At 40.8% G+C, this 15,292-nt stretch overlaps 1 protein-coding gene across 2 annotated transcripts in view; it reads right to left on the bottom strand.

Moving 5' to 3' along the window:
• Positions 1-5,568: 5,568 nt before the first annotated feature.
• Positions 5,569-15,292, bottom strand: part of PCBD2 (pterin-4 alpha-carbinolamine dehydratase 2) — a 158,709-nt gene continuing 148,985 nt past the window's right edge. For both annotated transcript variants that reach the window (XM_068273021.1, XM_068273022.1), the window contains one exon: positions 5,569-5,944. In XM_068273021.1, coding sequence (XP_068129122.1) covers positions 5,852-5,944 — 93 coding nt within the window. In that variant the 3' untranslated portion in view covers positions 5,569-5,851. The remainder of the gene's footprint in view (positions 5,945-15,292) is intronic.

Below are 15,292 nucleotides of genomic sequence, written 5' to 3'. Positions count from 1 at the left end.
AAACTAACCTTAGGGTGGGCTGACCGCCTGCAGGACTTTTCTACCGAAGTCCTGGTCAGATGACGATATATGATCCAATCTGTAGTGCCGCATAAACGTCCCCAAATTCTTCCACGTTGCTGCCTTACAGATTTCCACAGGGGAAGCACCAGCTCTGAACCCAAGTTGTCGCTGTCCCTCTGGTAGAATGCGCTTTAAGATCCTTAGGAGGCGTGGCCTCCATAACCTTGTACGCTTCCAAAATACACAACTTTATCCAGTTTGCTATTGTTCTTTTTGAAGCCCTTTGACCTATCAATTTACCTGTAAAATTTACAAATAGAGCTTCTGTCTTCCTTATACTTTGTATTCTTTGTAGATAATCTAATAGCATTTGTCTTACATCCAAATGATGTCGTTGTTCCTCCTTGTCACTTGACGGCATCGGGTAGAAACTTGGTAATACAATTTCTTGTGAACGGTAAATAAATTCTGCGCTAGTTCTTAATACTACTCTGTCGTCATAAAAAATACAGTAAGGTTCTCTGCAAGATAATGCTTCCAACTCGCTTACTCTCCTTGCAGATGTAATAGCTACCAAAAATATAGTTATAAACGTAGGTCCATGTCTGGTGAAAACTGAAATGGAGGTTTGGTCAAAGCTTTTAACACTAATGATAAGTCCCATTTTGGAAATGGCTTAACCCGAATCTGTCTGTTCCTTTCTACTGACCTGATGAACCGAGCAATTAAAGGATGCACAGCTAACTGCCTGTCTAAAAAAAACTGAAAGAGCTGAAATCTGGACTTTAATAGTGCTTAAAGCCAATTTTTTATCAACCCCACTTTGTAAAAATTCAAGTACGGTAGCAATTTCATTTGACTTAAAACCTGTCTGTTCTTTCCACAGATTAAAGGTTTTCCAATATTTCATGTATATCGCTCTTGTATTTTTCTTACGACTTCTAATTAGAGTGTCTATTACTTTATTTGATAATCCATAACTCTTCAGAATTAATTCCTCAGTAGCCAAGCTGTTAATTTCCATTTGTTTAATTGTGGAACAACTTGCCCCCGAATTGACACTAGTTTCTCTTGAAATGGAAGTAGTACTGGTTCCGCTATTTTCAAATTGAGAAGCATGGGATACCATGACCTTCTCGGCCAATTTGGCGCAATCAAGATTAATGTTATCTTGGACATTGCTACCTTTTTCAGTACCAATGGTAGAAGATTCAGTGGTGGAAAAGCAAACGCCAGGTCGAAATCCCATGTCTGTGCTAAGGCATCTATCGCTGTTGGATTGTCTCTGGTATTCAGGGAATAGAACTGATGACATTTGGTATTTTCCCTGTTGGCAAACAAATCTATGCTTGGACTGCCCCAGATTGTGGTTATCCATCGATACACCTCCTAGTTTAATTCCCATTCCATGTTCGACAACTGTTTGCGACTGAGCAGATCTGCTAGTGTATTCATCGATCCTTTCAGATGAATTGCTGTAAGTGACAAAAGACTTTGCTCTGCTAAGTTCAATATCTCTAGTGAAAGATTCATCAATTTCTGTGACTTTGTTCCACCTTGGCGATTTATGTACGCTACTACTGTGGAATTGTCTGTTCTTACTTGAAGATGTTTTGCCGCCACTATGTGCTGTGTTGCTATTAGGGCTAGTTTCACGGCCATCAACTCTCTGTAGTTTGAAGACTGACCTTGCATATGACTTTGCCAGAGACCCTGTACTTTGAAGTCCTGAACATGAGCCCCCCAACCTGACATACTTGCGTCTGTAGTTAAGATCATTTGAGTTGGAAAACTCCAAGGTTTTCCCTGAGTAAGTGTGCAAGGATTCACCCACCACTGTAAGTCTTCCTTTACTGACTCCGGTATTAGTATCGAGTGATCCAAAGACTGGATTGACTTGTTCCAGTTCTTTAAGATCCATGTCTGTAATAGTCGAGCATGCTTCATCGCCCACTGGACTGCTGGAGCTGCTGAATTTAGCAGTCCCAATAGTCTCATGGCATCTCGGATCGATATCCTTTCTAGCTGTCTGAAACTCTGGACTCGTTGTATTATTTTCACAATTTTCAATTCTGGTAGAAACATCTTTTGGTGAATTGAGTCTATTAGGAATCCCAAAAACAGTATCTTCTGAGTGGGATCCATCTGTGATTTCTCCAGACTTATGATCCATCCTGCTTGCTGGAGAGTTTGTACCACAATCTCTCTCTGAGATAACAATATTTGTTTTGATTCTGCGAATATCAACAGGTCGTCCAGGTAAGGGACAATCATGATCCCTTTCCTGTGGAGATCTGCTATTATCTCGGCAATCACTTTGGTAAAAATCCTCGGAGCGGATTTTATGCCAAAAGGGAGGCAACGGAATTGATAATGGGTTATCCCTGAGGATTCCTTCACTGCGAACCTGAGAAATCTTTGAGATTTCTCCTCGATCGGGACATGCCAGTATGCGTCCTTGAGGTCTATGCTTAGCATAAAACAATTGGCTGTCAATAGGTTTCTGAGAGAAAAAATTGACTCCATCCTGAATCTCTGATGCTTTATGAATGGATTTTAGGGTTTGAGATTTAGAATGAGACGGTAATTCCCCGATGGTTTTTTCACTAGGAAAATCCTCGAGTAAAAACCTCTCCCCTGCTCCAGGATTGGAACCAAAGTGACTACCTTCCTTAGAATCATATCTTGTAGAATGGAACTTATAGCCGTCTGTTCTTCCACTGCCTGAAAACGTTTTGTCACTACAAATCTTGTCAGGGGCTTTTGCTGGAACACAATGTGATACCCTGACTGTATTAGACTGAGGATAAACGGGCTGGTTGCAAATTTTTGCCACTGTGGATAAAATAGGGCCAGCCTTCCCCCCACAGCCAGTTCGTTGTCACTGCTGCTTTTTTGTTGAAGGGTCTGAACTCCCAAACAAAGCGTTTGGTTTGTTCTGTTCCCTTGAAAAAGACCAGGACTTACGTTTGTTTTGTGGCCTGGGTTTATTGACTTGACGGTTTTTCCGAAAAAACCTTTTCCCTGGTCTGATTTGGGTTTTCTTAGGAAATCCCTTCTTTTTATCTGAGGTCCTTTCTAGTATTTCATCTAGTTGAGGCCCAAATAACAAATCCCCCGAAAAGGAAATGGTACATAATTTACTTTTGGATACATTACTACCTTCCCAGGTTTTAATCCAGATATTTCGTCTGGCTACATTAGATAAAGCTGCAGCCCTGGCGGTTAAACGAATTGACTCCGTTGCTGCATCAATTATAAAATTTATAGCTTTAAACATTACTGTGAAGGAATTAAGAATAGTTTCTTTACTAGATCCCATTTTGATATGGCGCATCACCTGATGCATCCACATATCTAATGTACGACCTACACAAGTGGTTGCGGCAGCTGGACGAAAATTCGCACAAATTGCCGACCATGTCTTTTTCAATGCGAATTCTGCTTTCTTATCTGACTGATCTTTTAGGAATCCTAGATCTTCAAAAGATAGTTCGTTTTCCTTATGGACCTGTGAGAAGGCTGCATCCAATTTGGGACATTTATCCCATTGTTTGCAATCCTCCTCAGCAAAAGGAAATCTTCTTTTGAATCCCCTGGATAGAAAAACTTTCCTATCTGGGTTCTTCCATTGACTATCAATTAATTGTTTTGTAGATGGATGAACGGGGAAGACCATGGGCTTCAAACCTTCCATACCTGTGTATAAAGCATCGTGCGCAGACATGGAAGCTGGGGAATCTTGTTTTAGACCTAATGAATCATAAATAGCTTTTAAAAGCTCATCTGTTTCATTAGCCGAGAATCTGAATTTTGATGGTTTATCCTGATCCTTTTCTGATAACTCATCCTCAGAATCACATTCAGAAATCTCATCTGAATATTCCTCCGGTTCAGGATCAGATAACACCGGGCGATCTGTCTTAGTTCTAGCCTTTCTGTGACCCGTCTCAGCTGGCATCGGCCCCTCTACCGGTGTATCAATAGGATTAGAAGAAATTGCCACTGGTTGTTCCACAGGTATAACTGGCGGTTGTAAATTTGTATTTGAAGCCGCTTGATCAATATTTATAGGCTGAAATATTGTTTGTCCCCCTGGGGTGGCTGGGAACATTGTTCCAGTACCACTGGGTACTTGGGTAATAACAATTGGAGGTTGACTGACTACAGCTTGAGCCGACATTGATTCCCTAAAAACTTTCATGGAGTCAGACATTTCCTTCCGAACCATCCTAAGGAAATCCTTATAAGCACTGCAGATTCTTCATTCAATACTCTAGCTGCACATTGTTGGCATAGTAATTTACTCCAAGACACTGGCAGTTTTATATTGCAAGAGGGACAGCGTTTTTTAGGCCTAACAGGTTCTGATGCTTCCGTTGATGCTGGAGCTGAACCAGAGCCTGAAGCTGAAGTTGCCTGAAAGAAAACACAAAAGCCCAAAAAACTACTGTCACTAAACTAGTTTCCAAGCTGAGTTATACCAAACAAACATCAGCATACTAAGCATACTAAGTGATACAATCTTCCCCAGTCAGATTATCACTCATAAAAGTTCCTCTAGCAGCAGTCAGCATTAACATATCTCTGCAGCATTGCAGCATAGGCATCACATAAACCACCGTTTGTTTGTGATAAATACCTTGCTGGAATTCCTTGATACCGGTCTCAGATCCTCCTGAGGAGCCGCCTGACTCGCTCCGGATCCTGGTGCTGACTGCACCTCCATACTGCGTCCTGCACGAGTGCAGAGACGCAAGGAACGCCGCTGGTTCTTAATTCCGGCGGGCGGAAATGACGACACGCGGAAGCGGAAGTGCTCCGTCCGCCATCTTAGCTTCTGGCACGCTGCGCCCACTTCAGCCTCCGCCTACTCCCGCAGCGTGTCTGTTTGTCAGTCCAGCCGGTGGCGTCTGCCATGTAGGAAGAAACCACAGTTGCGGCCCTCTCTCCCCCGAAAACACAACAGTGCCCTTCAGAGAGGTAAGCGGACACCCCCAACTCCACCACAGCTAGTCGTATTCCAGGTTCCGCCGCGCCAACAGCCCCTAGCCACCCAGGCTCTCCAGGACATGCAGCGCAGGTATAGAGAGACCTGTCCCTGGAACAGGAACATCCATACTGCCGACCACCTGACGGATTTTTTTATTTATAGAGAGGCTTGTGGAGGTTTGTTTCCTGTTTCCTGGGAGGGGCCAAATCTCGATGTATACCTGTCCTGGAGGGTTAGTGGAAAAATAATAATAATAAAATTAATAAAAAAAATCCATCTCTACATATACACAGACAGTCCCCTACTTACAAGCGATTAGAGGTTTCAGAAATACAAACAGGTAGTCTTCATGTTCAAAATATATACATAGTTTTGTTGTATAATGTTACAGTATTATATAGACTGTTACAAGTTTACATTGTAATCTTGCAATGGCAGGCCACTCTCACCTTTCGTGTCTTGGAATTTGTTTTTCATATTGTAGCTTTCTGCTTATGAAAGCACCAAAGTTCCACAGCACGCAGCAAGCAAGTTAAGCGACTACAATAAAATACCAGACAACATGGAGGATATTTTAATTTCATGGCATTCCACCTTTAATAATCCAGACATAAGTAGTGAAAAATCAGCAACAAGTAAAATATGGTAACCCACAGCAACTGGAGTTGACCTCTTAGCTCATCTGATGGTACAAAGCTGACATTATTTTGCCACAGGTTATTGCAGTTTACACAGTCTATCTGGTTTATGCACAAACGCATCAAAGAAATCATATCAAATCTACCTCTACTATAGCTGAGCAAACATACAAAGATCTGTATCAAGCTAGAAAAGAGTTTATGGTTTGTCAAGTAGTTAAGAAGCTACAGATTTTTCTATAAACTGAGCAAGCTTGACATCTTTCTTGGTCAATTGTCCACAGTCATGTGTCGTCAGCGTTATCTGAACCTGCGTAGACAAAAAGAAAGTCATTATAACCATTTTTAATGTGACTGCATTTCATGTACCTATTGCTTTTTTTTTAATTTATTTTTTTATTATTTTTATTAGATTTTTAAGAATATCAAACAAAAACAGACTCACTCGCAGGTGAGTACAAAACAGAAAAAAAAACATGCACACAACTTACTAAGCAGAGAATATTACTTATGCAGTACATTTAATGAACCCGCTTCCTCCCCCTCCCCCCGTCCGTCACACAAATCTTTACCAATATATCAACACAGACATAATGGTTGATACTGAATCACTGTAGTTTTACAGATTAGTTATGTACATAGCAGACTATAGAGATATGTCAGGTAGTGTATTTTGTAACCTTAGTTTGTGTCCTTAATACTGGTCCATGGCTTCCAGATTTTTAAAAATTTCTGACGACACCCTCTTGCTATACAAGCAGCCTTATATAGGTGCAAAGATGTATTAATTCAATTTTTCCAATATTGTATTGAGGATGGATCTTCTTTTTTCCAGTTTAAAATAATTGCTTTGCGGTAGTAATATAACAACAACCCCAAGAGTGTTCTTTGAGCTGGAGTATTGGCCAATTTAGTGGTGTCACCCAAAATACAATATAGAGGGTCATTGGGTGTGTGGATCTTGGTGACCTTGGTGATATATTCACATATAGATTTCCAAACAGGGGCTAATTTGGGACACTGCCATAATATATGGTCTGTGTCAGCTTCTAGTGCAGCACATCTCCAACATAATACTGGGCTGGATGCATTAAATTGTGCAGGTGTTAGGTAGGCTCTATGGAGTATTTTAAATTGTATTAACCTGTCACGGGTTGCTATCAGATAATTGAAGGGTTTAATCCAAGCATCCTCCCATTCCACATCATTGAGGTCTGGTAATAGGCTAAGCCAAGGCTGTTTGTAGGTTGTAAGATGGAATTCAGTAATCAGTATAATATTTTGATAAATGTCTGATAAAGCTTTAGAAAGATTATCTTTCACTAGGATATCCTCAAGTTCCGAGGTATTTATTTGGAGTGGTGCATTACCAAATTGGGCCGTAAAGGCATGTCTTAGGCCCGGTTCACACTTGCGGTGGCCCTCCGGAATCGCCGTGCCGGAGCCGCACCGCCTGCAGAACGGACGGAACGGACGCACGGCATAGCAATTAAAGCCTATGCGTCCGTTCACATGGGTCCGTTCTGCAGAACCGGAGCCGGGCCGGATCCGGACTCCGGCCTCCGTTCCAACATGCGCTATTTTTTCATCCGGCCCCTCCGGCAGCCGTATCCGGGGCGGAGCCGGACTGCACCATCCGGCCAATACAAACAAATGGGAACCGGAGGCCGCACAACACACTGGCTGAGAAATCCGGATCTTCTACCCCACTTCCTATGCGGATTTTTGCGGCGATATTGGCTGGGGACACATGGGCAAGCATTTTGGAGTGGAGCAGCACGAGCTGGAGGTGTTGGCAGGATGTTGGCAGCATGTCGGAGGTGGAGGTGAGTGCTAAACAGCAGAGGGCCTGATTCCACAGGTCCCCCTTCTGCTGACCTCCCAGACCCCAACATTTTTTTTTTTTTACGTATATTTTGCCAAACGGATCCGGATCGCATCCTGATTGCCACCTGATGCAACCTGACCGGATCCGGATCGGATCCGGATCAGAACCGTACGGTTCCGATCCGGATCCGGATCCGGTCAGGTCATCCGGTCCGTTTGGCAAACAACCGCTAATGTGAACCGGGCCTAAACTGTAAATAGCGGGAAAAATAAAAATTTGGAAGAGTAAAGGCTTCTTTTAGTGCATTGAATTCAATAATCGCCCCATTGCAGAAAATATGTGTTAGAGGTGTTACTCCGTTAGATATCCAAATGATAGGACCAGGAATAGAGTAAGAGTGAGAGAGAGTTGAGTTGTTCCAGAGAGGTACATTAGAAGAGAACTTCTTTTTAGGTGGGCGACTGCATTTATGTGTTAAATCCCAGGCTTTAATAACCACCTTCATATTATCAGTCAGACAAATTCTATATAGAGGGGTCACAGCTTCTTATCCTCTAAGAGCCTCAAAGGATCCAAGTGTTGCAGCATCTAATATCATTGAAGCATTGGAAGAATCTTGAGATAGCCACCAGTTGGCTGTGACTAGCTGACTGGCTAAATAGTATTTAAAGAGGTCTGGGAAGGCCAGTCCCCCCTCCGTCCATGGTCATCGGAGTTTTCTCATGCTTATTTTAGGGTTTTTATTATACCATATGAAGCTAGTAAGTAGTGAGGTAAGTTGTACGAAGAATTTATGAGGAACCCATATTGGGCAGTTTCTGAATATATATAAGTATTTAGGAAAGAGTTTTATTTTTATGAAGTTGATTCTTCCTATCAAAGATAAGGGAAGACATTGCCAGCTCAGGAGTTTTTGCTTGGTGTACTGGAGTAGTGGGATCATTTTATCATCTAGGAAAGTATAAGTGTTATTAGAAATCCAAAATCCTAAGTATTTAGTTTTAGTGACTACTTCCATTGAAATTTGAGGTATGGAGGTGGGATCCAGGAGAAGAAGTTTAGATTTAGCCCAGTTTACTTCGAGGCCCGTAAAAGGAGCAAAGGTCTTAAATATTTTGAGGGCACCTGAAATAGAAATTGCTGGGTTAGCTAAGTAGATTACTAAATCATCCGCATAGAGTGATACCCTCTCTTCCAGCCCACCAACACAGAAACCAAGTATATCTGCGCTTTGTCGTAAGGTTGTTGCTATAGGCTCCATAGCTAATGTGAGTAGGGCTGGAGAGAGAGGGCATCCCTGTCTAGTACCATGATGCAATCTGATCTGCCCAGTGACCTCTGATCCAATTTTAACTCGTGATGAGGGAGATTTGTAAATGGTTTGTATCCACGATATAAGCTTGTTGCCAAACCCTAGCATTGCAAGTGTTGCCCACAGGTATGATCATTCAACAAAGTCGAATGGCGTTTGTATATCGACAAATGCCAGGTCATTAGGAACATCAGCAGTAATGGGGGACTGAATTTGTGTAAAAATTCTTCTAAGGGTTATGTCTGTAGTTGTGTGGCAAAAAGCCAGTTTGGTCAGGGTTAACAATTTCTGTAATGTATTTATTTATTCTAGTTGTTAATATATTAGTAAGTATTTTGAAATCATTATTCAATAAAGAAATGGGTCTGTATGATTGACAATCTAAGGGATCTTTATCTGGTTTCAAAATAAGTACAACATGGGCCTGATAAAGAGAGGGAGGGTGGGAGCCATTAGTTAAACAGTGATTGAATATCCGCTTTAGATAAGGGGCCAAAATACGAGAATACCTTTTGTAAAATTCAATAGGTATACCATCTGGGCCAGGAGATTTGTGAGAGGGGAAGGAGGACACAGAGTCTATAATTTCTTCTTCCGAGATTTCTGTTTTCATTTCAGTGGAAGTTTCATCACAGAGGAGAGACGGCATTGTTAAATTTGTTAATTGTTTGGTAATTTCATCTGCAGAAGTTTTTTTTAGTAGATTTATATAAGTTTTCATAATATGTATGAAATACTTGAAGAATTTGGGTAGGGCATGAGGAAATCTCCCCGTTTGGCAACTTTATTTCAGGTATATTAGATTGGGCAGTAGGGCTCCATGAGAGGTTAGCCCAGGCATGGGCAAACTTGGCCCTCCAGCTGTTACGGAACTACAAGTCCCACAATGCATTGCAGGAGTCTGACAGCCACATTCATTACTCATAAAGGCAAATGCATTATGGGACTTGTAGTTCCGTAACAGCTGGAGGGCCAAGTTTGCCCATGCCTGGGTTAGCCAGTAGTTTTCCATTTTTGTCCCCTTTTTTTGAACACTAATTGTTGCCATTCTATTAGGGAGGCCTTTGTAAGGTCTGTCATATGAAAGTTAATATCACGCTTGGTTTGCATAAGGTCATTAAATGTAGATTCATTAGGGGAGTTGGCATAAACTTGGGAAGCTTTATTTTCAATGTCTTGTAAAGAGGTTAGAATGGTACTAAAATTCTTCCGTACCTATTGCTTCTTTAAGTTTTTAATTACACATGTACTTTAAAAAAGAACTTTAGCAAAACGTGGAAAAATATAAATACATTGCAAAGTGAGAAGTTAAAAAAAAATAGAGGAGAAATCAATAAATCATTGGTATTCGTCATGAAATTTGGTCATATTGTTTGATCCATAATCAGCCAGCACAATCATCTTTACTACTGGCAGACATGCAAAAGTTCAGACAGCACCAACTGCCATTATCGATAATCACACCACCTAATAATGCGATAGGCTAAACAGGTTGAATTTTTTATACAGTAGATATAAAAATGCACAGAGGGAGATACTGGTTGCTTGGCAGTTGGAAACAGTTGTTATTCCCCACAATGCAACAAGGCTTGCAGACAGGAAACGGTCAGGACCAAGGTCTGACATCGCACTGTTGGAAGGGTTTCACCACAATATCAGCCATACAGACTGCCCTGATGATCGATTTGAGAAAAGGTAAAGATTTCTCATGGGAAAGGGGGTATCAGCTACTGATTGGGATCAAGTTCAATGCTTGATTACAGTTCTATTAGAGCTACATACATAACCTTATGTAATTATAATCCAAACCCTTTGTTAGGGATGGTTTTGAGTGGCAAGCCAGAAACAAAAGCTGTACATCTGCTTTATGGAGAGGGTAAGGCAGAAGACAGGGAGCAGTGGCCAGTTTCAGGAACATCAAAGGATGCTCCCGTATGGAACAATACACACTGGTGCAAACCATCAGTCTGTAGAAATGACGAAAGGGGATCCAAACAATGTCAGTGGGCTCCTGTCTGCACTTTAAAGTGAACCTCCAGACAAAGAAATACCAAGCCTTTTCAGTGCTGCTGAGTAGATTTTTTAACAGTTTCACAGCTTCAGAACTTTCTTACCAAAGCCTCATTTTTAGCTGCACAGCAGCTAAGCTCCACCCCATCAAAGAAGTTTGCCCAGAAATGTTTCCCCTGATGCTGTGCAAAGCATGATGAAATTTCTGATATCGTTGTTCTTGTTCTTCTGTTTTGGCGCAATTTTTTTTTTACATTTTGAATTTGAGATTTGAAGCCTAGCGCGCACAGCTGGGAGGGGTGATCAGGACACAAGAACTGTGTCTCATGCTCCCAGGTCACCTCCTTTTAACCAAAAAGATGGCTGCCCCTATGAAATCACAAACATTTGCCTGTTCTTTTAAAATAGGGTGGATAGGAGATCTATTTTACCCATTTCAGCCCACATGTATTTTTCACCTTATGAACGAGAGGAATTTTCCCATTTCAGCGCTCCTCCCATTCATTCCCCAATAACTTTATCACTACTTATCACAACAAAATGATCTATACCTTGTTTTTTCCACCACCAATTAGGCTTTGTTTTGGGTGGTACAATATGCTAAGAATTACTTTATTCTAAATGCATTATAATGTGATTAATAAGAGAAAATGTAAAAAATTCATTATTTTTCAGTTTTCAGCCATTATAGTTTTAAAATAATGAATGCTACCATAATTAAAATCCACACATTTTATTTGGCTATTTGTCCTGGTTATTGCAAAGTTCAAATTACACCCCTAGTATAATGTATGGTGACAATATTTTATTTGGAAATAAAGTTTTACATCCATCACTAATTTTTAGCCCATTATTTAATTATAGGCCCTTTTGACATAGATATTATTATTATTATTTTTTCCTAAAGTCAGTAGGTGTATTTTATTATTTGGCCACAAGAAGTTCCCGCTGAGCAAAATTCTATGTAGTATACAAGTACACTACATAGGATACAATGTATTGCTACATTGTAACTAGGGAAGTGACGCAAGGTTTAAATGGAAACCTGAGATCACAGTGTCGGCGGGGAGATTTGTTCCCATTCATGAATTTAATGATCAGGCAGTGGAAACCATCGGAAATCACGGCAGGAGATAGCGCAAGCAAAAACAGTATTTATTCTCGGTGGTAAAGTATAGATTGGCACAGGGGACTTTTGTACCCTGAAGCCAATCTCCCCTGCTCCCGCTAACATCACGATTGCGGGTATCTGCCCGTACAATCGCCTGAAGACGACCTAAACTGCAGGGACGTGACTAGCGCGTCCCTGCAGCTCTAGCAGCTGCCACTGTGGATGTGAAGCTCACGTCCTCGCGCCATAAATGGTTAATTAACATAACTTATGCAACTTAACGACAGCATGTTTGTTTAGGCTGAAGTTCCTCTTCAAATTTGTGACAAACTATTAGGGCCCTTTTCCACTGGCATTTGTATTTTCGGATTTCTGAGATTTGCCAATTGCAAGACCACCACAATTAACATGTTAAAGGGGCACTATTGCTAATTTCATCTATTTTGGCCCCCTTAACATACATATGCCTTATTGGAGTTATGCTAATTCTCAGTTTGTAGTCCTATCAAAATGCAATTTTACACTTGTAATAAACATTTACAGCCAGGCAGTTACGTCAGTAGTAAAACCTTTCCGACGCCAGTTCAGCATAAACCATTCTGTAGCAGGGAGGCATCTGCTACTGGTCCTTGAGCTGCCGTTATTTTCAACCCCTCTGGCCAGCTCATTTATTCTGCTGTCCGTTTTATTGCCAGCTTCACAAAAGGGGTCCTTAGCAGCCGGGCAGCGTATCATCACATAGCCGTACAGGTACATCCTGCACTGTACGGAGGAGGCTGCGTGCTGCACATTAGTGCAGTTACAACATGGAAAAGAATAAATGAGCTGGCCAGAGGGGTTGAAAATAACGGCAGCTCAAGGACCAGTAGCAGACGCCTCCCTGCTACAGAATGGTTTATGCTGAACTGGCGTCGGAAAGGTTTTTCTACTGACGTGACTGCCTGGCTGTAAATGTTTATTACAAGTGTAAAATTACATTTTGATAGGACTATATACTGAGAAATAGCATAACTCCAATAAGACATATGTATGTTAAGTGGGCCAAAATAGATGAAATTAGCAATAGTGCCCCTTTAATCACAGTGTCCCCTTTCCACCTCTACATTTTAGTTTTTTTGTTCTGTATTAGAATTTTCAGTACCCACTGCAAATTGCCGCCAGAAACGTTCTTGGTTTTATCGTGAAAATTGCAATTGGCATCGCAGTGCATTGGAGATGCTGATCACAATTTCTGGTGTAAAACAGCATTAAGGAACAATTGTGTAAATAGCTGTTAGTTTTCCACCAAAGTTGCACTGAAAATGAATATCCCTTTCTTAAAGGGGCACTATGGCGAAAAATTGTAAAATTTGAAATACCTGCAAACACGGACAAATGAGAAGTACTTTTTTGCTTATAGTAAAATGAGCAATACATTACTTTTCACCTATGTTGCTGTCACTTACAGTAGGTAGTAAAATCTGACAGAACCGACAGGTTTTGGACTAGTCCATCTCTTCATAGGGGATTCTCAGGGTTTTATTTATTTTCAAAAGCACTTCGTGAATGTCAGTTGCTCTGTCCAACTGCCAATAAACTGTGTAGCGAGCAGGGAAGCTGGACGGCATTGTTAAAATCCTTTTTAGGGAATAGCTTTATAAAGAATAAAAGCCATGCTGAGATCCCCTATGAAGAGATGAACTAGTCCAAACCTGTCGCTTCTGTCAGATTTCTACAACCTACTGTTTAGTGACAGCAACATAGGAGAAAAGTAATTTATGGCTCATTTTACTCTGGAAAAAATATACTTATTTGTCTATGTTTGCACATATTTTAAATTTGGCAATTTTTCGCTATAGTGCCCCTTTAATATAAAAACATGCGGAACATAATAGTAAGCTCTGATGTAATAACTCTCTGGCTATAGTAAACTCAATCCCTAGGTCCCAAAAATTAACCTGTGTAAAATGTATGACCAATTCGGATATAGTAAACGTCTGATATAGTAAACGGCTTTTTCTGGTCCCTTGGAGCTTACTATAAAGGAATTTTGCTCTAGAAACTGTAGAGAAGAAAGCGGACTGAAAGTAGCTTGGTGGGAGGGACTTTGTGAGACAATCACTGATTAAGCTACAGAGAGTATAAGAGGTGGGGCACTCACTCAAGACAGAGGTTTTCTGAGTGTCCAAGTGTGGTCTCCAGGCCGCACTCCCCTACAGCATAAACTGAGGCGCAAGGTCAGTCCGCCAGAGCACCAGGACACACAGTATAAAGTCCACAAGGACCAGCACACTCAGGGACTTCTTCCAAAATGCATAGAAAACTTTATTACAAAATCTTCAACATCATAAACATTAAAATACGCGAGCCTTCACAGGGACAATCCAGCAATACTATAACCGCCAAAGACGGTCAATGTCCATCAAAAGCCTAGTCCCCAAGCAGACGGAGCATTTATAGCAGTCGGATAGATAAAGGTCACAATCCTATAGAAAGTCCAAACATCACGGTGACAGACACCGGACAAGAGTGGTTTTGGGCGTACAGGCCGTCTTCAAGCCAAGTAAAGTGCACAACCACTTTACTTGGCTTGAAGACAAAATCTCCTAGGAGAAAACTCAGAGGAAACATTAATTGCATGTGGGCCCAGGACCCTTATTCAACTCCCTCCCCTTTTCTTCCAAGTTTTCTCCTAGGAGATAATTTTATTATATTTTGTTTAGCATAACTTTTCAGCACTTTGCAATGTTGAAAAAGTTCTAAAAAGTAGGTAAAAAAATAACATATTTTTTCGCTTGCTGGTGACTTAAAAGAAATGTTATTGATGAGGTGTGAAAAATATCACCTAGGAGAAAACTTAAAGTGGACCCAAACTAAAAATACAAGATTTCAGAAATAAAATCTATTTTCTAAATTATAATAATAAATAGCAGCCTTTTTTCAGCTGCATGATGACAAATAAAAAATATTTTACATTTATTGGAGAAACCCCTCCCTTCCTTTCATATTGCCGGCAAAAAAAATTGGCAAACTGGTGGAGTAGATGGTGTCCAGCAAAGGAGGAATTGCTAATGGCTGCCACCTGTATAACCCTAGTTATGCAAAGAGGAGGGTGAAAAGCATTCACTGAAATGCTCATAGGCTTGAAGGAGTGTTTATTTATCTTTGTATGTGTCAGAGTGGTGCAACTAAATATTTTAAATTAAAAAAATGTTTGGTTTGGGTCCGCTTTAAAAGAAAAAGTGAATTGCCTATGGCCCACGGTGTTCTGGAATACTAAAGGTATTGGCAAAACATAAACCTCAATGTTTCAATTCAATCAATTCTAAATGTGATCATTCAACAATAATTTAGTCTATCGGTAGAATTTTTTTTTTTAATAATTGGTTATGATGGATAGAAAGAACAGATTAGGCAG

Source organism: Hyperolius riggenbachi, chromosome 3, assembly GCF_040937935.1.
Source record: "Hyperolius riggenbachi isolate aHypRig1 chromosome 3, aHypRig1.pri, whole genome shotgun sequence".
Lineage (NCBI taxonomy): Eukaryota > Metazoa > Chordata > Amphibia > Anura > Hyperoliidae > Hyperolius > Hyperolius riggenbachi.
Note: the sequence above shows the minus strand (reverse complement) of the source record. Positions and strands in the feature narration are given on the sequence as shown.